Source organism: Squalius cephalus (genome assembly GCF_949319135.1).
Source record: "Squalius cephalus genome assembly, chromosome: 24".
NCBI classification, from domain to species: Eukaryota; Metazoa; Chordata; class Actinopteri; order Cypriniformes; family Leuciscidae; genus Squalius; species Squalius cephalus.
This window is the reverse complement of record NC_137145.1, coordinates 1600290-1625489: the sequence shown is the minus strand read 5'-3', so window position 1 is coordinate 1625489 and position 25200 is coordinate 1600290. Positions and strand designations below refer to the sequence as shown.

General features: G+C 37.9%; 2 protein-coding genes across 12 annotated transcripts in view; one reads left to right on the top strand and one right to left on the bottom strand.

Moving 5' to 3' along the window:
• bmpr1bb (bone morphogenetic protein receptor, type IBb) overlaps positions 1–5589 on the top strand; it is a 283072-nt gene extending 277483 nt beyond the window's left edge. For all 11 annotated transcript variants that reach the window (XM_079860692.1, XM_079860683.1, XM_079860687.1 and 8 more), the window contains 5 exons: positions 544–736; positions 1413–1710; positions 2522–2697; positions 3078–3208; positions 4909–5589. In XM_079860692.1, the coding sequence (XP_079716818.1) occupies positions 544–736; positions 1413–1710; positions 2522–2697; positions 3078–3208; positions 4909–5034 (924 nt within the window). In that variant the 3' untranslated portion in view covers positions 5035–5589. The remainder of the gene's footprint in view (positions 1–543; positions 737–1412; positions 1711–2521; positions 2698–3077; positions 3209–4908) is intronic.
• A 7068-nt stretch (positions 5590–12657) lies between these two features.
• Positions 12658–25200, bottom strand: part of unc5cb (unc-5 netrin receptor Cb) — a 218704-nt gene continuing 206161 nt past the window's right edge. Inside the window, exons 13-17 of the mRNA XM_079860665.1 lie at positions 20751–20984; positions 18406–18555; positions 17310–17474; positions 15056–15234; positions 12658–13821 (exon numbers count right to left, since the gene is read on the bottom strand). Of these exons, the coding sequence (XP_079716791.1) occupies positions 13662–13821; positions 15056–15234; positions 17310–17474; positions 18406–18555; positions 20751–20984 (888 nt within the window). The 3' untranslated portion in view covers positions 12658–13661. The remainder of the gene's footprint in view (positions 13822–15055; positions 15235–17309; positions 17475–18405; positions 18556–20750; positions 20985–25200) is intronic.

The window sequence follows — 25200 nt, the reverse complement described above, 5'->3', positions numbered from 1 at the left end:
TTCGTTTCTGAATTTTGAACGAAGCAATCGGTGAACTAATGATTCATAAAGAGACCCTGCGTCTCAATGTTCACACTGTCTATCCTAAACAGTGTGTGAGACTAGAATAAGTGTGTCCCAAAGCATAGTATGTTGAAAAGAGCATTGCAGAAGTCCTCGGATGATCTACTATTTCCGCTGGATTTTCGAAGTGTGGATCTGTGCTCAATATAACAGCTAATATTACCCACAATCCATTGTGCTTTGGAGGAGGAACTACAAATTCCAGAATGAATCAGCTGTTTGAACGAATCGAATGAATGACTCAATGACTCACTCATTTAGACATTTACTGCCACCTACTGGACCTACACCTAATGTGACCTACAACCCTAGACCATGTACCGGGAGCACCGACCATTTTTCTCTTCGTTAAACTAGCAAACGTGGATTCGGACACACCATAAGTGCACTTGCTTTAGACCATGAGCTTAGATCGTTAAAATAGGACCCCATGTCTTTTTGTCTTCTGTTAACGTGTTTCTCCCCGTGATCTGGTCACAGGTGCAGCGAACCATCGCCAAGCAGATCCAGATGGTGAAGCAGATCGGGAAGGGCCGGTACGGAGAGGTGTGGATGGGCCGATGGAGGGGCGAACGAGTCGCTGTCAAGGTCTTCTTCACCACAGAAGAGGCCAGCTGGTTCAGGGAGACCGAGATCTACCAGACCGTCCTGATGAGACACGAGAACATACTGGGTACGACACATCACATCACATCACATATATATATACACTACCGGTCAAAAGTTTTAGATCGGTAAGATTTTTAATGTTTTTAAAAGAAGTATCTTCTGCTTACCAAAGCTGCATTTATTTGATTAAAAATACAAACAAAAACAGTCATATTGTGAAATATTATTACAATTTAAAACAGCTGTTTTCTATGTGAATATCTAGTAAAGTGTAATTTATTCCTGTGATCAAAGCTGAATTTTCAGCATCATTACTCCAGTCTTCAGTGTCACATGATCCTTCAGAAATCACTCTAATATGATGATCAAGAAACATTTATGATTGTTATCAATGTTGAAAACAGTTTTTTACATTTTTATTTCATGATGCTATGATGAATAGAAAGTTCAAAAGAACAGCATTTATCTGAAATGGAAAGCTTTTGTAACATTATACACTACCGGTGAAAAGTTTGGGGTCAGTAAGAATTTTTTTTTTTTTTTTTTGGGGCGAAAGAAATCAATACTTTTCAAATTTTGATTTGATTTGTGTTATTGTTCGCAACAATCTTGTTTTATTGTACTGATTTATTCGAATTTTTAGCATTTATATCAAATATACAGAAAATCCACTTTTGTTGCATGGAATAAAATAACCGTTAACGGAAATTAAATTCAATATTTACCAAAATTCCCGTCAGGATTCATCGCGGCTGATATAAAAGGCACGGGCTCGTGGACGCAGCTGTATCTGATCACAGACTATCACGAGAACGGCTCGCTGTACGACTACCTCAAATCCACCACGCTGGACACCAAAGCTCTTCTGCGTTTGGCGTACTCGGCAGTCTCGGGCCTCTGCCACCTTCACACCGAGATCTTCGGCACGCAGGGCAAGCCGGCCATCGCTCACCGAGACCTGAAGAGCAAAAACATCCTGGTGAAGAAGAACGGCACGTGCTGCATCGCTGACCTGGGGCTCGCCGTCAAATTCATCAGGTGACGCACACAATACATCTGTCTTACTAGATTTATATCACCCATCATATCAGTTATCAGTGGAACATTTAAATTAAAGAATGGTTAAAGGATTTTTTCATATATATATATACTGTATATATATAAAATCTATAAGCATATGTGATTGTTGTATTATTTATTTTGTTTTATTTTGTTACATTGTTTTATTTGCTTTAGACAAATATGTATATCAACCATCTTATCAGTTATCATTTTCGTGTCATGATTGTATTTGTAAGTTATATGAAACTATGTAAAAGTAAATTATGAAAAATTTATGTTTTCTCAAATATACAAGTAATGTAATGTGTACAATATATATTTTTTAATTTGACATTATTATATATATATATATATATATATATATATATATATATATATTATTATTATTATTATTATTATTATTATTAAGTTATGGTTGATAACTGATACTTCTAAACTTACTCACATAAATCTAATTTTTGTCTAAAAAAACATTTAAAATAAAAAACCCTCACGTATACTTATATTGTGTATATAGATATATATAGGGAGAGAGAGTACTATTTTTTTATTTATATATATATATATATATATATATATATATATATATATATATATATATATATATATATATATATATATTAATTACATATGGCAAAATAAACAAAAACAAATTGTAACCTCATGGTTGTCAACACTGATGTAGCCGCAGTTAAATATGTTGCATATCAAACACAGTTGTATTGTGCAGGAGCCGTCAGACTGACGGTGTTAGACGTTTAACTGGCTGGTTTTGACTTGTTCTCAGTGACACTAATGAAGTGGACATCCCGCCCAACACACGGGTCGGCACCAAACGCTACATGCCTCCTGAGGTCCTGGACGAGAGCTTGAACCGATGCCATTTCCAGTCCTACATCATGGCCGACATGTACAGCTTCGGCCTGATCCTGTGGGAGATGGCCAGGAGATGTGTGTCCGGGGGTGAGTTCAGCACACGCACACACACACACACACACACACACACACACACACACACACACACACACATGGCTGCATGATTAATCGCAATTTACATGAAATCGCACTTAAACCGATTTGGCTTATCGCGATTTTGAAATCGCAACCGAGTTGAGCTGTGCTGTGATTGGTCAGCAGAAATGGAATGTCATTTTAGAGGCGGAGCAAGTTATGATGTTTTTATCATGAACAGGATATTTGCTTCCTTTGATTAATGTATCTGTAAGACTCATTCATGACACAGTAGGTGCTCAGTAGGAACATTTATTTTGATTTCATCTCAAATGTTGCTATTCCAACACATGTTTTTAATCCTCATCCTCATGGTTGATGTTGTCCTGCAGGGATTGTGGAGGAATATCAGCTGCCGTATCATGATCTGGTGCCGACAGACCCGTCCTACGAGGACATGAGGGAGGTGGTGTGTATCAAGAGACAGAGACCCTCGTTTGCAAACCGCTGGAGCAGCGATGAGGTACAAAGTTTCCCTTCTTAACCCTCTAAATTAACAACATGATCAAAACTTTGCTGATAAACCTGTCACACTTAATCTCCTACATGCCTTACCCGACTTGGACTTATACCGACTTGGACTTTACCCGACTTGGATTTATACCAACTTGGATTTACCCTACTTGGACTTCCCGACTTGGACTTATACCGACTTGGACTTATACCGACTTGGACTTCACCCGACTTGGACTTATTCTGACTTGGACTTATCCCAACTTGGACTTATACCGACTTGGACTTCACCCGACTTGGACTTCACCCGACTTGGACTTATACTGACTTGGAGTTATACCAACTTGGATTTACCCGACTTGGACTTATTCTGACTTGGACTTCTCCCGCCACAGGCCAATCGTGGCTTAGCAACCGTAACTAGGCGCGGGAGGTCTGGCAAGCTTTCGAGCAAGGGAAACATGCCGAAGTGTTGTGCGTATGGATTGTGCAAATCTGATACCCGGTATCCTAAAAGTTTGGACGGGGGGGTGGAATTTTTTCCCTTCCCGAAACCTAAAACCCAAGGGGAGAAATACCGGGCGTGGATCAAGCAGTGTGGGAGACCCCATTCACAAAATGTCGACAGGATTAACAAAAACACTTACGTTTGCTCCACGACGTGTGAGCAGAAGCCTGGCGCGCTAAAAATATAAGCGGGAGAATGTTATCATTGCAAAGTGGTCAGGCTAATGTCTTGTGTTTATTCCACAAGATTTATTCCACAAGCTGTTAAATTTTTTTCTAATTTCACTCACCCTGCTGTGCATGCACATAGCTGTTCCTCAATCTGTGTGTTTCCCATTTGAATGGTCAGCGAATGAGGCGCTGCTGCTTGCGCTGGGACCTATAGGCTTTAGCTTCAATTTTGATTAAATTATTCTCTAATCGGTTGTCGTGGATGTATCCCTCGAATGCATACTGCAGTCCCTTTTGTCTTGCTCTCTCAGATATTTCACCTGTTCGCCAAAAATTACTAATTATCTCCTTAGGAATGTCTGACACCGGTGCATACATACTGTAATAGACGTGCCAGGAGGGCGGGGCTTAGCGAAGGGTCAATTAACTGATCTTACCTTAGTAGGCTTACAAATGCATTAAACTTCTTTCTAAGCCAATTCCAAATTAGTGTTTTTCTAGCTATTTTTCATTTGTGTCAAATGTCCTTTTTAATTTTTATTATATTTACTCAACCTATCCTTTTTTTTTTTTTTGGTTTAGTCAACTTTTAATTGATTACTTGAAGGTTTGATTACAATGTAGGGCGGGGTTGTGGTTGATGGTTGTGGTTTGCTATTGGCTGATCTCATGTGAGTGACATGTTGCCCCGCCCACATCATCAGAGAAGAGAAGAGATCCTGCAAGAGGAAGTTATTCTGATTCAAGATTACCAGGAACATGAATTCAACACAATAATGATGTGCACCGATAAATCGTTTATAATAAATAGCAATATTCCAATTAAAAAAAAAAAGGTTAACTTTCCTGCAAAATTGCTGGAATCAATCAGCAACAGTTTTCCAACTGCGAAACTCTAAAATACAAACACAGGCCTTCATAATGACTATTTTAGTTTGAAAGTACACTTATTGTCTACCTCAATCATTTCAAAACAAATTCTGTTGTATAAAGCACTGTATCACTAATCTTGCCATGTGTGTGTGTGTCCAGTGTCTGAGGCTGATGGGTAAACTGATGACCGAGTGTTGGGCTCACAATCCGGCGTCCCGTCTGACCGCCCTGCGCGTGAAGAAGACGCTCGCCAAGATGTCCGAGTCTCAGGACATTAAACTGTGACACTGAGAGTCTGAGGAGACGCTGGATGAGGGGATTTATCCTGCTTTCTGTGAAAGCTCCCGCAGACGAGTGGACAATCCTTCAGATAAACTCACTGACCATCCAACACAATCAACCAGAAACACACTACATCTGTATCTCAGTCTTTAAATATTCATGAAGGCCTTTTTATGACGGCAAAAAACCCCAAATGATTCCGTAAAAATGCATTTTCAAACTTTCACCCTGAACAGCGTCCGACATTGAACATGAAACACTTTCACCATATTCTCCAGAAGACAAAAAGTCCAGCACCAGGTTTTACCGTCCAGTCGTTTCATCGCTCAATTACGTCCTTGTAAAATATGAATGTAAATATTGAATGTCATGAGTTACGGAAAAATGTTTTCTTTCATCACGTGAACGTTTGTACAGGATGTTTTGTTTTTATGTTGACTTGTGCCTTATTTAACACACATGTAAAAGTTTAATATTTGATAGTTCTGTGTAAATGGAGTGAAAAATAAATGTACGTGTTTAACATTCCCCTCCTTTAATAAAGTGAATTCAAATCTGATTTCATGTTTTTTTCTTATATGCAGCAAAATATTTGCTTGAATTATAACTATTTCTTAAACTTTAGTAACAATGTAGATTTTTACAACATGATACATAATAACACCACTGATAAATTCACCCGACTTGGATTTCAAGAGTTAAAAATAATATTCATGGTGGTAAATTACACGAAATTAGAGGTTAAACTAAATAAAATGGAGTTTTAGTGCCCCCTAATGGACAGTGTATTGCAGACGTTATTTTGTCCATGATCGCGCACCGTAGTTCATCAGAAAATGGCCGACACTGCTGCAGGTAAGCGCGCGCTTCTCCTCTCAATTGTTTATTGTGTCTAAAAATAGGGATAAAAGTGTGTTTAATATGAGTTCTTCAAATGTAAACGTTTGTGGGTGGTATCAACAAATGTACAATGCGTTGGATGGGTTTATATGAAACTTTGTTGAGTAGTTATCGTTGTACCTCGTGTCTCAGTGAAATTAGCATGCTAATGTAGCATCAAGTCATTTGCATGTTTTCTCTCAGTCCTGTCAGTTTAAATATCAGGCGCATTCAGTTCTTTTTCTCTTCCCTTTGTGCTTAAATCGACACGTGCATGTAAAATGAAGTCAAAATGCCCGTCTCGTCAAGTATCCTCATAAAAACAGTCTTTAAACAATTGAGAAAGAAAACGCTGCATATCATTATATTGGATCCGTGCATTTCGTCTTAAAGGGACAGCAGCCTAATGTACCAGAAGCTGTTTGTCACCAATGTTAATCAAACAACAAAGGAGAAACTCCCATTTGTAGCTTTAACAAAGATAAAGTGTATTAATTATATAAGTTATATTTTATTTATACAATGAATACTTTAATTTTGATTATTTAATGTCTGTACCTGCAGGGCTCAACACTAAAGATTTTTTTCTATTAAAATTTTTATTTGCCCTGCCAATATTTTCACTGGACCGACCACAAAAAAGTATAGTAAGTAATCAATGAAATTAAATAGGCCTAGTTATTTTTTGTTGTTGTTTTTGATCCATGTAACCTTAATAAATAAGGATATGTCTTCAAAAACTACCAGCCTAACTCACATACATTGTTTATATTTTTTAAAGACTGTCAGTAATAAAATACAAATTCGTTTCAGGTTTTTCATGTAGGTTTCATGTCAGGTGCAGAAATAGGAATCAAATAACACTGCATAAATATAGATGAACCCTTATTTAAGTTATTCAGTCAAGAGCAGTGAGCGAAACATGTTTTTTTCTCTTTTGTTATGGTCTTTTATTAGAAAACTCTTCCCTGCCAATGGCACATTTTTCTGTTTTCACAGTTATACCATAGGGAGCATCATACAATACTACATTCTCTTGAATAAATGATTCAATTACAAATACATTTTTTAAGTCACTTGAAACAATGTCATCGATAAATGCGTTATTTTAAGCACCAAGTTTCTATCAAAAGCTGATTTTGATCCCCATCGTAGACATCAGTGTTCATATTTGAACTTTAAACTTTTTTATCTTTTAAGGCGATACACTACAGGTGAGTAGGGTAAAATTTTTAAATAATAGATATCACCATGAAACTTCCTCAGTTGATTACTTACACAAGTATATAAAAAAAATGTATTACAAGTTTTAGAAATTTGTATGTTTAATTATGCAAATTAGGCATTATCTCATTAAATATGCACGATTTTGCTTATATTTTCGATAGATAGATCTGAACATTTGATAAAGCCAGGTGCAAAATTCTTTTTTCATTTTGTTTACACACAAGGTGAAGAAAAAATTTCAGAGGGATTTCAGGATATATGCTTTAATTACCTAGGAAATCAAAATAAACTGTCCATAGACTTAAAAAAATGATTTTCGCCATATTTCTTTGATTAAAATGTCACATAAATCAGGCCGGAATGATTTATTAACAAATCCCACTGAAAATATCTTCAGAATACTGCTAAGTGTATAACTGGAGAGTTTGGTGTACATAAACTGAGATCTCTGTACTGGAGAATGACAAAAACTCATTTTGAGAAAACGGCATTTAAAGAGTTAAATAGCTCTAAATGAGAAATCGTCTTTAGCTTTAAATCCCCCTTTGGACATTCGCGATTGGTTACTGATAGAAAGGAAATGCCCATATTTGGGTTACATAGCGTTGTGCAGGAGACTCAGAGCTTTACACCAACACCGGTCATGACAGACTTCAGTGAACAGACGGATCTCAGGAATGCTAACCTCTTGGTAAATTCGGGAGAAACTTACTGCCGCAAGTAAACAAAATGTAATAAAATAAACATCTTAATGTATATTTTCAACGTTTTCTTTATAGCAGCTTGAAAGAACACATATTGAAGGAGTAAACTAGCCCAAAATCTCAAAACTGACCACTGCATGAAAATCAGTGTTTTTGCCTGCCGTGTCTCGCCTTAAGCACTTCTATGATCATTTGAACTATTGCATCACAGAAATAATGAAACTATGAGGGTGAAAAGACTGTTTGTGAAGCAGTTTCATGATGACTCTCTCCGGGTCAGCGCCAACACAGATGTGAATGTTGCGATATGATTTTGTCAAAAGTTTAATAGACGGACGAATTGAAAGATGGCGTGTGTGTGTGTGTTTGAATCGAGATCAGTCTTTTAAAGATGAATTGTCTTCTCTCTCTCTCAGCATACGAGTAGCGTGACTAGCGAGGGCTTTCAGTGCGTTCAGTCTCACGTCTCCTCCACGCGAACACTTATATTACGTCACTCAACACTCATAGATGACACACTTCATCCTCTGTTGGAACTTCTGTCAACCTCATCTACAAGCAAGGACAAAAATAAAGCAATTGAATTTTAATTAATATCGATTCTGGAATATAAAAAAATCTATTTTAGAGTCATAAAAAAAATTAAAATAAATAAAAATAATTTCCTTATTGTCTGTGCAGAGGCTATTCCATCATTTATCCACGGCACATGCGTTTTGTTTTGTTTATATGTAGCTTAAGTAATGTTGTTCAATGATAATGGCATTATTTAGGTATTTTATTTATTTATTTCACATTTTTGGTTGGTAAATTTCAAAAAGCTCTCATTTGTTAATGCATGAACAGAGCAATAACCTTTGTGAATGTTAGTTAATAAAACATTTGTGTTGATATTAGTTCACAGTGTCAACATTATCTAATGTTAACAGATGTTGAGATTAACTAAGATTAATAAATGCTGTAGATGTATTGTTCATTCATTGTTAGTTCATGTGAACTAGGGATGCACCGACATAATTATGACTGAATTTTTGGCCGCTAAATCTCAAATTTTGATATAATTTTTGAGAGCCTGATTACAAAAGCCTCCCCATTAAAAGCCACGTCCCAAACACACACTTACAATGTTTTTTTATTATAATTTTCTGTAGCCGATATGACAGACTTGCGCTGCACGTTACTGTATTTTGCTCTTTTGAAGTGATTTCAATCATATTAAAAAGCAATTCAAAACCATCATGTTGAACGGTTGCGCATCTGAAGGAAATCCATTATTTATTGCTTTTAAAATATCTTAACAAATTTTCTTAACGGGCCTATAATGATAACATTAAAAATGATCACATCATATCACACTAATGATAACAACATGAAACCTTATTATAAAGTGTTATTTTTTTTAATAAAGAAAGTTGGCCATAGGAGTGTAAAATGAATATTAAAATGTAAGGAATCTTAACTGGTTCAAACTAGGCCACTGTACACTAGGGTGGTCCTTATCAAGTCCAATTTTTTTTTTTTTTGCAAAATGTTAGTGTCTTAAAGGAGAACTCCGGTCAATTTTAACATTGAGCTCATTTTTTTGTAAATTTGGAGTGCTGTCAGTACAGAGAACAACGACAAAAATTGGTGTTGCCTACACCGTGTTATCCTCTTTTTAAAATTTGCACCCTGTTGACTTCAATGGGGCAAGTTTTAAACCTGCTTTTAGCCTCTTAACATCCTTGATGTGTCATTACAAGTGCACAGGTCATGTGAGTGATTCCTTCAGAGTGAACACGGTGAATCTGACTGCAGTAGATGTGAAAGATAGGAATAAAAATTATGTTATTTAAGGCAGCGCACATACCTGTATTTACTTCCTGTTTTCGGTCGAAGCCCACAGTAATCGATTGTCGAGTTCACGCGCATAGGTTTAGTACGTACGATCATGCGCGTGAACTCGACAATCGACTACTGTGGACTTCGACCGAAAACAGGAAGTAAATACAGGTATGAGCGCTGGCTGAATTAACATCATTTTTATTCATATCTTTCACATCTACTGCAGTCAGACTCACTCGTGTTCACTCAGAAGGAATCACTCAACATGGCTGTGCACTTGTAATGACACATCAAGGATGTTAAGAGGCTAAAAGCAGGTTTAAAACTTGCCCCATTGAAGTCAACAGGGTGCAAATTTTAAAAAGAGGATAACACGGTGTAGGCAACACAGATTTCTGTCGTTGTTCTCTGTATTGACAGCACTCCAAATGTACAAAAAAATGAGCTCAATGTTAAAATTGACCGGAGTTCTCCTTTAAACTGTTCCTTTTAACTTCAAAATTAGAAATATGCAAAAATGTTGACAAAAAAAAAAAAAGATATTTAGAGGTAGCTCAATCATGTGGAAGATTGCCTATGTTAAGCTGTGTGGCGTTATTGTGATATGCAAGTAATATTAAAAGTTGCTGCAAATGAACTACATTTTATTGAAATCAGAGCAACACTGACATGACAACAATGACAACAATCTCAAAAAAGCACAAGGTTTTCAACGATCCCTCATTTCTGATGCTCAGCAGCCAGTGTCTGGATAGATCCGCCGGTGATCTTCCACCACATGAAGGAGAAACTGCAATTGTTCTTCAGAGTGTGTGAGATTAGGGTTAGGGTTAGGCCACTGTATTCTTGAATCAGAGCCACTCCTCTCTCGGCGGGATCAGTGACTACTTTCATTGCATGGTTGCCTGTGCCTCCTGATAATCTGCTTGATTCGGCCAAAGTTCCGGGTCAATTTCAAGGAACGTAATGTCATTTTTTAAACCAAAAAATGTGCTCTAAACCCAAACAATAACCAAGGTGATCATCAATAGAAATATGGATTGATTCCACCAGGAAAGGTAAATCTGCTAAACCGGGTCATGGATGGATTCATTTGGATTTAGTTTCTACAGTAAGTAAACTGAGATATGTATCTAAAATACATATTTAGGAATATATGGTGCATTAGATGCTTTTATGGAGATTTTTTTGGAATTTTACTAGCCAGGTACAATACCAAATCAAATGATCTGTTTTTACGAAAATCATCAAAATCTCAGAAAGTTTAAAGCTATTGAGCTACCAGTAATTATTATGTTACTGCCATAAAAATTGGCATGCTGTATTTTCTTATATAAAGGAACAATTTGAAGGGTTAAGAGCATGACAATTGGAGACTTTAAAAATAAGGACCACCCTACTGTACACATATGTTTGATGTATGTTGAAGTGTTTGGGACGCGGCTTTTAATGATGAGACTTTAGTTTTTGTAATCAGGCTCTCAAAGTATTTCAGTTTGGATTTAGATTTATCGATCAATATAATCAGTTATCGGCTTTCAAATATAAAGAATTATCGGGTTCTCATCTGTGTATCCCTAGTAAATATTCTTAAAATGCATCCTAAAAATCTGAATCGGCTTTATCCGCCTTTTCCCAACTTGGACTTCAGTTACAACTATATCTCAACTCCAGTAACATTTGCTGCGTTCACACTAGGGCTGGGATTAAAAATAGATTCACCTAGCTATCCCAATTATTATTTTTTAATTCCAGAATCGATATTAATTCACATTCAATTGCTTTATTTTTGTCCTTGCTTGTAGACGAGGTTGACAGAAGTTAGCCACTTTCGTTCCAACAGAGGATGAAGTGTGTCGTTATGAGTGTTTAGTGACGTGACATCACAAGTGTTCGTGTGGAGGAGACGTGAGACTGAACGCACTGAAAGCCCTCACGCTACTGAGAGAGAGATAAGACATAGACGAAATGGAAAGTTCACGTGTGTGTTTGACTCGAGATCAGTCTTTATTAAAAATTAATCGTGCAGCTCTGTCTATTAAACCTTTGACAAAATCATATCGCAACATTCAGATCTGTGTTGCCGCTGACCCGGAGAGAGTCGTCATGAAACTGCTTCACAAACAGTCTTTTCAACCTCATAGTTTCATTATTTCTGTGATGCAATAGTTCAAATCATCATAGAAGTACTGGGATAAAAGTTTAAAGTTCAAATATAAACACTGATGTCTACGATAGTGATCAAAATAGAGTAAATCAGCTTTTGATGGAAACGTGGCACTTAAAATAACGCATTTTGATAAAGTGACAAAAGTATTTATTGAATCATTTATTAAAGAGAATGTAGTACTGTATGATGCTTCTGAAATAAGGCAGAAACATATGAATTGTTTTTGTAAATATGACTCATCTTATACATCATGTACAGTCTGTATAAGTGTATGATTAACTTTTCCCGATGGTCTAGAGTTAAAAAAATTGCAATATATTGCAATATCGAATCGGGAGATGGGTGTATCGTCCCAGCCCGAGTTCACATCATGACGCACTCATCATTTTGAGATGACAACCTGTGACGCTCTTGTCATGGAAACGTAATTCTGTCAACACAAATTAATCTGCAGTGGTCAGGTGGTACAAGTCGGAGCTCTCAGAAAATTCCTAGTTTACAAGTTGTAATTACGAGTTTAAGAGACACTTTTTAACAGAATCTCCTATTTGACACGGCGTGAACACACCGAATGAATTCACCCGACCTGGACTGTAATCATCAAACTATGAACCATATAAAAAAAACATATATATTGCATCTTTTTTTTCATGGTCTGACAAATGAACACATTTAAAGATCCAAGATTTATACTGACCCTTGGCCATATCTTCACCTTTTATTTCCTGTAAAGCCGCGTGTTCATATTGTGAAGCACTATATAAATAAAACATCACATAAAAACACACACACACACAAAAAACACCAAGACTCATCTGAATTCAGTGTTGCATATAAATATAATTTATTACTTGTTTAAAAATTCTTTCTTACATTTTGTACAGAAACTTCACAGAGGAGATGCAAGCTTTCGCAAATTACATCATGAACGTGCCATAAAAGAATAAGTAACATCCTCACTATAAATATAATAATCGCATGATTGATTGATAACTATGGAAAGCGACTGCTAGCATGTATAGTTAGTTTGATAAAGGATGCAGAATTTGCATAGACAGCTTTATAAATCTGGACAACTGAAGGTGGACGCTGGGAATCACAAACACACTCAATGGCTATTAGTTTAGTTTGTACAGTTATGTAGACTGCAGCTCTCTCTCTCGCATGCATCCATCAGTGAACGTCCTCGATCCGGTGAAGTCACAGCGATTCACATGCCGTAATGAAACCCACGCCGTGATTACGCTGAACGTATGAGTGACGACGTGTGTGTGTGTGTGTGTTGCTGAAAGGCGTTGAACATCCAGGACTGAACCGCACAGTTGAAAGAGTTTAGTCACTAGTTTGTCTTTCTCTAAATTTCGATTACATACAGATCACTATGCAACAAAACGCAATTAATAATAAAATGAAAAGTAATAATAATCATAGTAACACTGTTAAGCTTTACAGTTTGCTGTATATACACAGGAGGCTGGACGTGTCGTTACAAGCTCTGGCCACTGGATGGCGCAATGAGACCAAAAACAAAACGGATATGAAAGGAACGTATAAATAAAGGCATTTTCCAACACACGTGTTTTAATCGCCTGCGAGCCGCTCCCGTGTCCCGGTCATGTGACGTGTCCCGGTTCTGGTCATGTGACGTGCCGGGGAGGGCCGAGGTCCAGTATTTGGACAGCAGAAGTCGCGTTTCCTAAGAAACTGATTCGACGAATAGAAAAGCAAACTGTACCAGGAATCGTACAGACTCTTCCCTCGGGGTGTCACCTTGTTTTTGCGGATTGAACGTGTTTTGGAGCAGGTCTGCCGTCGCCCCGGTGATGTCAGTGCTCAGTTGCCATGGAAACGATGTTCTCGTGACGGCCCATCTCCTCCAGAACGGCGGCCAGGCGGTTCAGGTTCCCGTCGGGAAAGTGTTGAGCTTCCCACAGGTCCAGGATCACGCCGGTCGGACTCGACTTGGTGGCGAAGTAGTTCAGATACCTGCGCGCGCACACACACACACACACTGGTCATCAGCAGGAGGAAGACTGATTTGTGTTTGTTAATAACATTATTACACTGTGAGAAACTGTAAATGTGCTCTAAAGTTTGAACAAAAACTTTACATTTCATTTAGGCAGGTGGAACTTTTGCTGATAAAAAAAAAAAAATAATAATTACAAATGACAGAATAACATGTCATTATTAAAACAAAATGTAAAAAAAAAAGTAGTAATCGTTAAACCAACAAAACAAACTGAAAAATTACATTAAAGCTATTGAAAATAACAACTAAAATGAAAATAAAAACCTTGAAAATCTATATTTGTATCAGTGATGCATTGAATCACAGTCATAGCAGCAGATAATCACAATACATAAATAACATTGCATTTAATTGCGGAGGAGAGAAGAATCATATTAATGTGTTGATTTTTATAAAGACAGAACTCAAGGTAAAACGTTTTCAACAACCTGGTGTAACTTCAGGGAACCCAAACTAGGAAAACATGTGACTAGAGCTCCACCTAGTGTTCATTACATAACTCAAGTCACCTTTATTTCTATAGCACTGTTTACACTACAGTGTTTCAAAGCAGCTTTACAGACATAACAGGAAAATAATGGGAGTTTCTAGGAGAAAATGCAATTTTGCAACTTTTACTGCTTTTAAATTAACATTTATAAAGTCTAATTCAGTGTAATGTATACTCTTATATGAGAATATATATATATATGTGTGTATTTAATATATTTTCAAGTTGAAGTGTAGTAGTCATGTGACTCAGACCTGTCCAGGTGTAGTTTGTGCGCAGATATATGTGACCCTGGACCACAAGACCAGTCACATGGGTCCATTCTTTTAAATTGATGTATGGTTTGTTAGGATAGGACAATATTTGTCTGAGATACAACTATTGAAGATCTGGAATCTGAGGGTGAGAAAAATCTAAACATTGAGAAAATCTCCTTTAAAGTTGTGCATGTTCATGATTGTGCTGCATTCACTCACAGAAATACATGTTTTATATTTACGGTAGCAAATTTACTAAATATCTTCATGGAACATGATCTTTACTTAATATCCTCATGATTTTTGGCATAAAAGAAAAATTGACACAATGTATTGTTGGCTATTGCCACAGATATACCCGTGCGACTCGTGACTGGTGTTGTGATCCAGGGTCATATATATATATATATATGTGTTTCTCCAGTTGTGCCTGACTCTGACCTGTCCAGGTGTAGTTTGTGCGCCAGCATCCTCCAGTCGTTGCCTCGGGTCTGCGGAGCGTCCAGACTCCCACACAGCTTCTGCCGGATCGACAGTGGGATCCTGAAGGCGTTCGGACCCACCAGTGTCGTGATGTTACTGGCCGGATCCAGGAGAGACGTGTCGATGCACTGAGTGTCCTGCACACACACACACACACACACCATAAGATTCAGACACAACATACTTCCTCCTCGGACAAAAGCTTTCAGATCTTGCATTTAAAAAAATGGGGGGAAATGCATAAATACTTCTAATAAATGTATAATTAATATTGCATTCATAAATATATAATCAATAGCATTTAAGACAAAGTTTTGTTGAACCCAGAATTTATGTTCAAAATATGGTTATACTTTTTGTCTTTGTTACAGTGTAATTATACACCTGATAATATGAATTAATGTACTTACACCCTAAAACCATAACCCTATAGTTTTGGGGTTTGTTGCATGTATTTATGCATACTTTACTATTTTTACATGTAACACTGTCAAAGTGTTACCCAAAATATATATATAATAAGACTATTATTATATAATAATAATACTGTATTTTCAAATAACTTATAATAATAAAAATGTAAATATAAATTATACATGTCCTGAAAAACAGGTGTTATTTTTTTAAGAACATTTATTCAGCCTTTAAAACTGAATTTTGTTGAACCCTTTATATATTAAAAATGTACTACATGCATATATTTAATTTTATAAATGTTTCACTGTTTTTTTTTCCTCCACAACTAGCCGCAATATATGTATAATATAGACATATTTAAAAAATGACATACAACAAAATTACTAAAACTTTGTGTATTTTGTCTTTTTTATTAGTTCTTGTAAATATGCATATATATATATATATATACATTTTTTTTGTTTGTTTTGTTTTTTGACACATTACTACAACTTGAAATAAGTAAAAATGAGAAATGTTGCCTTGCTAAATAGCTGTTCACATTTTTTATATATTTAAAAATCAAAAGTTTTTTTATTAAATTTTAAAATTACATTTTTTTATTAGCACTAGTTAACTGTAATAACGCTGCTCCACAACAATCCTTTAAAAGCTATTCAGAGCAGAACAGGAATATAAAATAGAATTATTAAAAAGCAAATTATTTAAAGGTTAAATTACAAAATTTTAGTACTAAATTACCAAATGTTTAGTAAATCACTAAAATGTAAAGGTTTTAGTTAGTGATAACAACACAGTTGTCAGAGTCTTGGAATCGATGCTTTGATGATGTTTTGTGATGTAATGACTGACTTTCAGACGTTTATAAGCGTGACTAGCGTGTCCGTTCACAGCATAGACCGTGAATAAAGATGATGCCCAAATATCCCAGAAATAGTTGCTAACGATTTCATCATCACAATTACGATCAAGGTCCCGCCCACATCTCCTCTCCTGCAGGCTCATTCGCTAGCACAGCTGTCAATCATGACATTACATCCTGTTTTAGAGCATCAAACATCTAACTAAAAACAAGCTGACTGGAAAGGTGAACACTTGAACACACATCAGTGTGATAAGAACTACCTAAAATGACAAACCTTCTGAAAAAAATTATTTGAAGTGTAATTGACCGTTCGTAAAGACCCGCCCCCTTTAGTTACTGTTGCTATGTCTGACAAGCCACGCCCCCCCCTCACACCACATGTTCTCAAGCAGTGAAACACACACTTGAGCAAAGAGGACACTGACAACGCACCGACAGACAGGACTTTTGATATGAAATATCCCAGAAATAGTTACTGGATTTTATTGTGGATTTTATTGTTGTTTTATTGTGTTTTATTTTTTATTTATTTTTTTTATTTTAGAATTGCTTGTACAGCACTTTGGTACAACTTATTGTTGTTGGAATATTGCTTTATAAATAAATAAAGAAAGAAAGATATGAAAGAGTCTCAACTTTCAAATTTGGTCATTTTTAGTCTAGAAATGTAGACAATAAACAGTGTGTCGGACTGATCGTCTCTTCCTTCTAGTTCATTTATAGCATCAAATAAACATGAATGAACATCAGAAGGAATGTTGCTTTAACCGCGGAAAGACGTCAGTACACTCAGCTTTTCAAATCCTCCAACGTTAATCTACTAACTTGGACACGGATGGCGGATTGTGATTGGTCAGATCGCCTGTCAATCAAATCAGATTGTGTTTTTTAGTGTGTATCAGATGTAGAGAGTGTGTTTCTGAGGCTGACCTCAGCCAGGGTGGTGTTGAGCTGGAAGATCTGTCCTTCTCCCTCCACCTGTCTCACACACAGCTTGCAGGAGAGCGAGAGCGTGCACGAGCTGAAGCGCTCCAGGGTGAAGCTGCAGTGCAGGTTACGCTGAGATCCACTCCACACCTGCTGGAAGGAGAGCTCCTGACACACACACACACACACGGCCGTTAACACTGACCAAAAACACCACTGTTTCAAGATCACATAGTGCCTCAAAGTGGCATTGTTGAGGGGGAAAAACAAAACTAACATTATAAACACTACAGACGTGTGTGTATTTAGTCCCCCGTCGCCCCACAACAGTGTATTAGTTTTTATTATACAGAAAACTATAGTTTTTCACATATAGTTCTATTTTAAAATATACTGTTTTCATATTATTTATACTTAGTTTTAGTAATTCTGGTTTTTTTTGGTTTTTTTTGTACATTTTACCTCAGTTTTTAATCATTTTGAGTTTTTGTCATTTTTATTAGTTTTTTAAAATAGGTCTATATGTTTTTTTTACTTCAATTTGTTGTAATTTTGTTGTCTAAACAAATCCTTTAAACAGTAAAAGTACTCATTTTCTGGTTTACTTGAGTAAAAATACAAAAGTACTGACGATTCAAGTGTGCAAAGTAACACAATAATATACTATATAGTATTTTAAAAATGGAGAAAAACTTAATTTGTGCAAATATGTGGCAAAATTCCTTACTATTTTAAGAGTAACGCTATGCAAACATACGAGTTTTATATCATTTGAAAATTCATTAGTAATTTCATTTTCGCGCCATCTATCTTGAGCGAATCAGTGAGTCGTTGATTCGCGGATGAATCGCTCAGTGTGATTTGTGAATCATCTCAGCAGGTTCGCTGGAAAGAATCAACTCGTTCATGAATCAGCGATGTCTTCAGATCTAAATAACGAGGATCGATGTGTTTTTTAATGCAGTGTAGTGGAGTAAAAAGTACGATATTATGCTTTTGAGTGTAGTGAAGTAAAAGTAAAAGTTTTCCAAAATAAAAAGTACACATATTTCAAAAAATGACCTGTCCACCACTGGTTTGGTGAGTTTTGTGAGTGTACCTGGTATTTGGCGATGAGTTTGCTCTTCCAGAGTGTGTGTGGGACGTCGTGCAGCGACAGGCGCAGGTTGTGTGTGCTGTCCTTGAAGTTCAGAGACTTGGGCTCGTCCAGAAGCTTCCCGCCCATCTGTTTCTCCATCTGAAGCACCTCCTGACGGACACACACACACACACACACACACACACACACACACACACAGTCAGCGCTCAGCAGGAACAAACACGCATTCATCTGCCATCAACTCACACTTTTTAAATGAGTTTTTCATAGTTTGCGATTAGTAGAATGTGCTGTGGGTTAATGTGTCGAGAGGTAAGAGAAATTATATTCATATCATTGTTTATATTCAGATGATGTTGTTGCTTGCCTGCTGACACCTACACTACATCTGCTGCGAACACCCACACACACTCTCTCACACACACACACGACTGCGAGACTTCAGTTTGCCAAGGCTGCTCATGATTGAACTAGTCACGCTGCACTTCTACAAACAAAACGTAGCAAACTACTTTAAACTACTTTTAACACTTCACAATAAAGTTGGATGCATTAGTTGACAAACAGAACTAAAGTTCATAAAGTATTAACTAACAACTTGTAGTATTGAAAATCGAACTGTACCTGTACATGTAGAAAAAACATTAATATTGTGAAATATTAGAATGTAAAAAAGCTGTTTGTTTTTTCAGCATCATTACTCCAGTCTTCAGTGTCACATGATCCTTCAGAAATCACTCTAATATGAGGATTTGTGTGTGTGTGTCTGTGTGTGTACATGTTTTTCTATCGCGGTGGGGACTTAAACCTGAATGCACACACACTAAAGAGGACTTGTGTCACTGTGGGCCTAAAATGAGGAAACATGCTTTTTGTTGAAAATGTTAATCTTCATAAAGTTTTCTGTGATGGGCAGGTTTAGGGGTCGGGTTAGTGTGTGTGTGTGTGTGTGATGGGTAGGTTTAGAGGTCAGGTTAGTGTGTGTGTGTGTGTGTGTGTGATGGGTAGGTTTAGGGGTCGGGTTAGTGTGTGTGTGTGTGTGTGTGTGATGGGTAGGTTTAGAGGTTGGGTTAGTGTGTGTGTGTGTGTGTGTGTGTGTGTGTGTGTGTGATGGGTAGGTTTAGAGGTCGGGTTAGTGTGCGTGTGTGTGTGTGATGGGTAGGTTTAGGGGTCGGGTTAGTGTGTGTGTGTGTGTGTGTGTGTGTGATGGGTAGGTTTAGAGGTTGGGTTAGTGTGTGTGTGTGTGTGTGTGTGATGGGTAGGTTTAGAGGTCGGGTTAGTGTGCGTGTGTGTGTGTGATGGGTAGGTTTAGAGGTCGGGTTAGTGTGTGTGTGTGTGTGTGTGTGTGTGTGTGTGTGTGATGGGCAGGTTTAGAGGTCAGGTTAGTGTGTGTGTGTGTGTGTGTGTGTGTGTGTGCGTGCGTGCGTGCGTGTGATGGGTAGGTTTAGAGGTCGGGTTAGTGTGAGTGTGTGATGGGCAGGTTTAGAGGTCAGGTTAGTGTGTGTGTGTGTGTGATGGGTAGGTTTAGAGGTCAGGTTAGTGTGTGTGTGTGTGTGTGTGTGTGTGTGATGGGTAGGTTTAGGGGTCTGGTTAGTGTAAGGATACAGTTTATACAGTATAAAAACCATTATGCCTATGGAGAGTCCACACAAAGATAGTAAACCAGACGTGTGTGTGTGTGTGTGTGCTGCTGCTCACCTTCAGTGAGTTCTGTGTGTAATTGAGACAGTAGAATCTGATGTTGTACTCCAGTAAAGTGCAGTGTGTGTGTGTGTGTGTGTGTGTGTGTGTACTTGTACAACTATCTTTGTGAGGACCAGTTTGAGTTTTAGACCATTGGAGTGAGGACAAAGAGTAAAGAGAGGACATTTTGGCTTGTCCTCAGTCTCTGAGAGCCTTTAAAGGCTGTTTGAGGGTCAAGACTTGGTATTAGGGATAAGGTTATAATGAGGTCAAGGGTCGGTTTAGGGTCAGGGGTCGGGTTAGGCACTTAGTTGTGATGGGTAAGGTTAGGGGAAGCGGCTAGAGATTGCATTGTGTCAATGAATGTCCTCATAAAGATAGATGTATAAGAGTGTGTGTGTGTGTGTGTGTGTGTCTCACCTTCAGTGAGTCCTGTGTGTCGTCGAGACAGTAGACTCTGATGTTGTACTCCAGCACAGTGCGGTGTGTGTGAGTGTGAGTGTGAGTGTGAGAGTGTGTGAGAGTGTGTGTGTGTGTGTCTCACCTTCAGCGAGTCCTGTGTGTCGTCGAGACAGTAGACTCTGATGTTGTACTCCAGCACAGTGCGGTGTGTGTGAGTGTGAGTGTGAGAGTGTGTGAGAGTGTGTGTGTGTGTGTCTCACCTTCAGCGAGTCCTGTGTGTCGTCGAGACAGTAGACTCTGATGTTGTACTCCAGCACAGTGCAGCTCACGGGCCCGAAGATCGCCAGCTTCAGTCTCTTGGATGCGTTTGCGCTGACGGAGCGGCCCACGAGACAGTACGTGCCCAGGGTCTCCGTCAGCATGTGACACGCTTCCTCGTCCATCTGGATATAACAGGGGGTGGTGAAGTTCTCCTCGCCCACGACCACCACGTCCTGCACACACACACACACACACAACTCAATACACATCGCACATCTTCAGTGTGTCTGATGTGAAAACACTTGTATCCTGTTTTGTAATTATTCATATAGCAGACATGTAGTATATATTAAAGTCGCCCTGTAGTCAATAACTGTATCCCTCAAAACTCATCTTTGATCACCAAAATGACATTTACATGTTTTTTCCTAGAAAAAAAAATCTTCATGTCTTAAAATATCTTGAATGTAACTCGACACCCTTGCCTCATTTAGTATACGCGGTTTTATGAGTATGCAAATGAGCCCCGCCTCCACACTTATGAATTTACACATGGTTTGTCTTAAAGCATAAGAACACCACAGACGTATAAACAACATTAAAAGCACAACATTTCACTCGCCCAATGGCGTTATATGAGTGTGTGATTTGGGACTATTTCTATTCTATTTCCATTAAACTCGATTTCGCTTCTCAGTTTGCGATCAGATCATTTTAAGCAGCTAAACTCCAGGAAAGTTTTCAGACTAATGATCCAGTAACTGAATTCATTCAAACAATCAGTCCAAAACACAGCTAATGTAAAGAAAACTGGTTAAACCATCAGAGAACAGACTCACGTCGCGTTTCCAGAGAAATCTTCAATGCATCGTGTGTAGCTTTAAAACACGAGCTCTGTGAATGTTTCTGGAGAGACACATCCTAGCGCTCTCGAGTGTATTCATGCACAGACACACACACACACACACACTCAGGATCATGTGTTTAGTGATTGTGAATGGATCCGTGTGCTGTAGTTTATGCAGTCTCAGGTCAAGGCGGTAGTTCAGTTCTCCAGAGCCCCTTTCACACAGCGCTTGATCCCGGGAAATTGCCGTAAAATTGCTGGAGTGCCTTCTGTGTGAACGCAAACACATCCCGGGATCGATGCCGGGATGGGGACTTAGTAACATTGCCGGGATCAGTCCCGGAACACGCGCTGTGTGAACAGAAGCCAGGACCAATCCGGCGTATGGGGAACAAGCTTCGGAAAACCCAGTGGCGCTACTGGGGAGTGTGGACTCGTCTTCGTGTAGAAATGAGGAAGAGTTATCAGCAGAACTGACATCTGACAGGGGTTATCACATCCTGACGTCACGTGTCTTTACGGGATGTGTGTGAACGGAAAATCACTGGCAGTGTGAATGAACCAAAATCAAACGATCCCGGGACACATTATCCGTGTATTTTCCGGAGTCTCTGTGTGAAAGGGGCTTCAAGGAACTTGACTTCTCTAAACTGTAAGCTCTCTGCTGTTGCACTGAACACACACTGAACACACACTGAACACACACTGAACACACACTGAACACACACTGTACACACACTGTACACACACAGAACACACACAGTACACACACTGAACACACACTGAACACACACTGAACACACACTGAACACACACTGAACACACACTGTACACACACTGTACACACACTGAACACACACTGAACACACACAGAACACACACAGAACACACACTGAACACACACTGAACACACACTGTACACACACTGTACACACACTGTACACACACTGAACACACACTGAACACACACTGAACACACACTGTACACACACTGTACACACACTGTACACACACTGTACACACACTGAACACACACTGAACACACACTGAACACACACTGAACACACACTGAACACACACAGAACACTGAACACACACTGAACACTGTGAATTGAGCGCTTCATATATTAAAAGTTCATTACTATGGTTTATTATTTCTCTGTAATATAGAACAATGTTAGCAATGTTACATGTAATATTCTTTTTCAGCCCTGAAACCCAAACTTTTTTTGATGTTAATAGTTTGTAATAATTTTTTTAAAATGTGATATTTAATGATTTGAGTTGATTCTGATGCTTCTACAGCTTCAGATTCTGAATAACTCTTACTGGCCACAAACAGTGTTTATAACAGCAGTTCATTCTGTTCAGTGTGAATAAATACATGCGTTAGTCTGGGTGTGTGTGTGTGTGTGTGTGTGTGTGTGTGTGTGTGTGCGTTTGTGTGTGTTTGAGTGTATGTATGTGTGAGTGTGAGTGTGTGCGTGCATCTCAGTGTGTGAGTGTGTGTGAGTCTGGGTGTGTGTGTGTGTGTGTGTGTTTGTGTGTATGTATGTTTGAGTGTGAGTGTGTGCGTGCATCTCAGTGTGTGAGTGTGGGTGCACGTGTGAGTCTGAGTGTGTGTGTGATTGAGATTGAATGTATGTGAGTGTGTGCGTGCGAGTCTGAGTGTGTGTGTTAGAGTATATGTGTGATTGAACATGTGTGTGTGTGTTCACGTTACGAGCTCAACACCGAGCGTCTCTGCGACAGACCTGCTCTCTGTGACCTCTGACCTCACGTTCGTGCTGGTGTGTGTGTGTCTCTCATTACGCCGCTGGAAAGCGTCTCCATCTATTAGCTCCAATCCTGACGCTCACACCGTCATTAATTTCATCCCATTATGGACGAGAGAAAAGGAATTAAAATACTTTATAGTCGGCTTGGCCGTTAAACAGCGGCATTATGACTAGCCATTAGCCTCTTTAACGCATCCGGTGGGAGCGCGGGATTCGAGCGCGTTAGTGAGATAATTAGCAGACAGGATGGAAAACTGGGCTAATGCCTTCCAGAATGATTTATTTACTCAAGCTCTCAGTCGATTCATCAGAGCAACGAGTTCGTCTCACTCTCAAAAAAAAAAAAAAAGAAGAAGAGCTACGGCACAAATTCATGGAAGTTTCTCCTCAATATATGCAGAAACGACCGTCCACAAATGTTCTTGGAAAATAGACATGGGAAAAATGTTGCATTCCGAAAGAGAAAAGACAGAAATACACATTTTATGAACGGCTCTCGGCAAACACATCAAATCAAAGAGTCAGCATGATACGAGTGAAGAAATCACATTTACAGTGTGGAAATGTGGAAAAAGGAAATGACTCGGATGGATATGTATTTTGACACACACATCATTCGTGGGACGACGACCGGGAAAGTAATATTTCCTATCGGCGTGTGATCAACCACAGTCATCATCAGCGTGTGAAGGAAACCTCATCTCCACAAACCCACGGATATTATGGCTGTCACACGTCAGATGGAATCGATAGTTATTTCTTTGTTTAAAGGTCCAGACGCACATGTGGCGTTATTGCCTGCGCCTCGAGGATCCATCACAGTCACATCTGTGCCATTACGGGATATTATTCAACTCTGAGGGACAGACTCTGGAGAACATGTGCAGCTCAAACCTACAAACACAACGTCTTCCTGGGAAAGTGCAGCCGTACATGAACACACTGTCGCTGTTTAGTAGAGATTCAAAAACACCAGAAATGTGTCTAAAGTCGTATGGAAATCATATAAAATAAAATAATTTTATTAATTAATAATTTTATTTAACATCATTTCTCAAAGTTGAACTTTTCCATTTAATATTTATATTTTATTTCATATCAGCTTGATTTTACTAACCGATTTTCTTTTAAAATTAGGGCTGTCAATCGATTACAAATTTTAATCGAATTAATTACATACTCTGTGATTAATTAATCTAAATTAAATCGCATACATAATTTTTGCTGTGAAAGTATTAAATATTTCAATTCAAATGAATCAATGAATCATCAGCATTAGAGACATTAAAGTTCAAAAACTCATAATATAATATATAATTAAATGAGGATTTTATGAGAAACAAACAAAAATGTAAGTCATAATGCACTGAAATAATTTTGTTTTAAGTTAGTTGACAAAGCAACATTTCTCATTTTCATTTTAAGTTTGTAATCCAATATTTGTGTTTTATTTTATTTCAGCTTGATTTCAATTACCATAAACAATTTATTGGTTTAGTTTTAGTTAACAATAACAAAAATTAGATTAATATAATATAATGCAATAGTGTATCATTGTGTGATTTATAGATTTATGAGAGAAAAACTGAAATTTAAGTCATTATGTCCTGAAATAATCTTGTTTCATTTAAGTTGAAGTTCTTCATCTAATATTTATATTTGATTTTATTTAATTTCAGCTTGATTTTAATTACCGAAAACAAATTTGAACTGTTTTAGTTTTTGCAAACAATAACACAACTGAATATAATATGATATGATATAATAAATGTATCATGAAGTCTTATGATTTAAGGTTTCATGAGGGAAGCAAACTGAAATGTA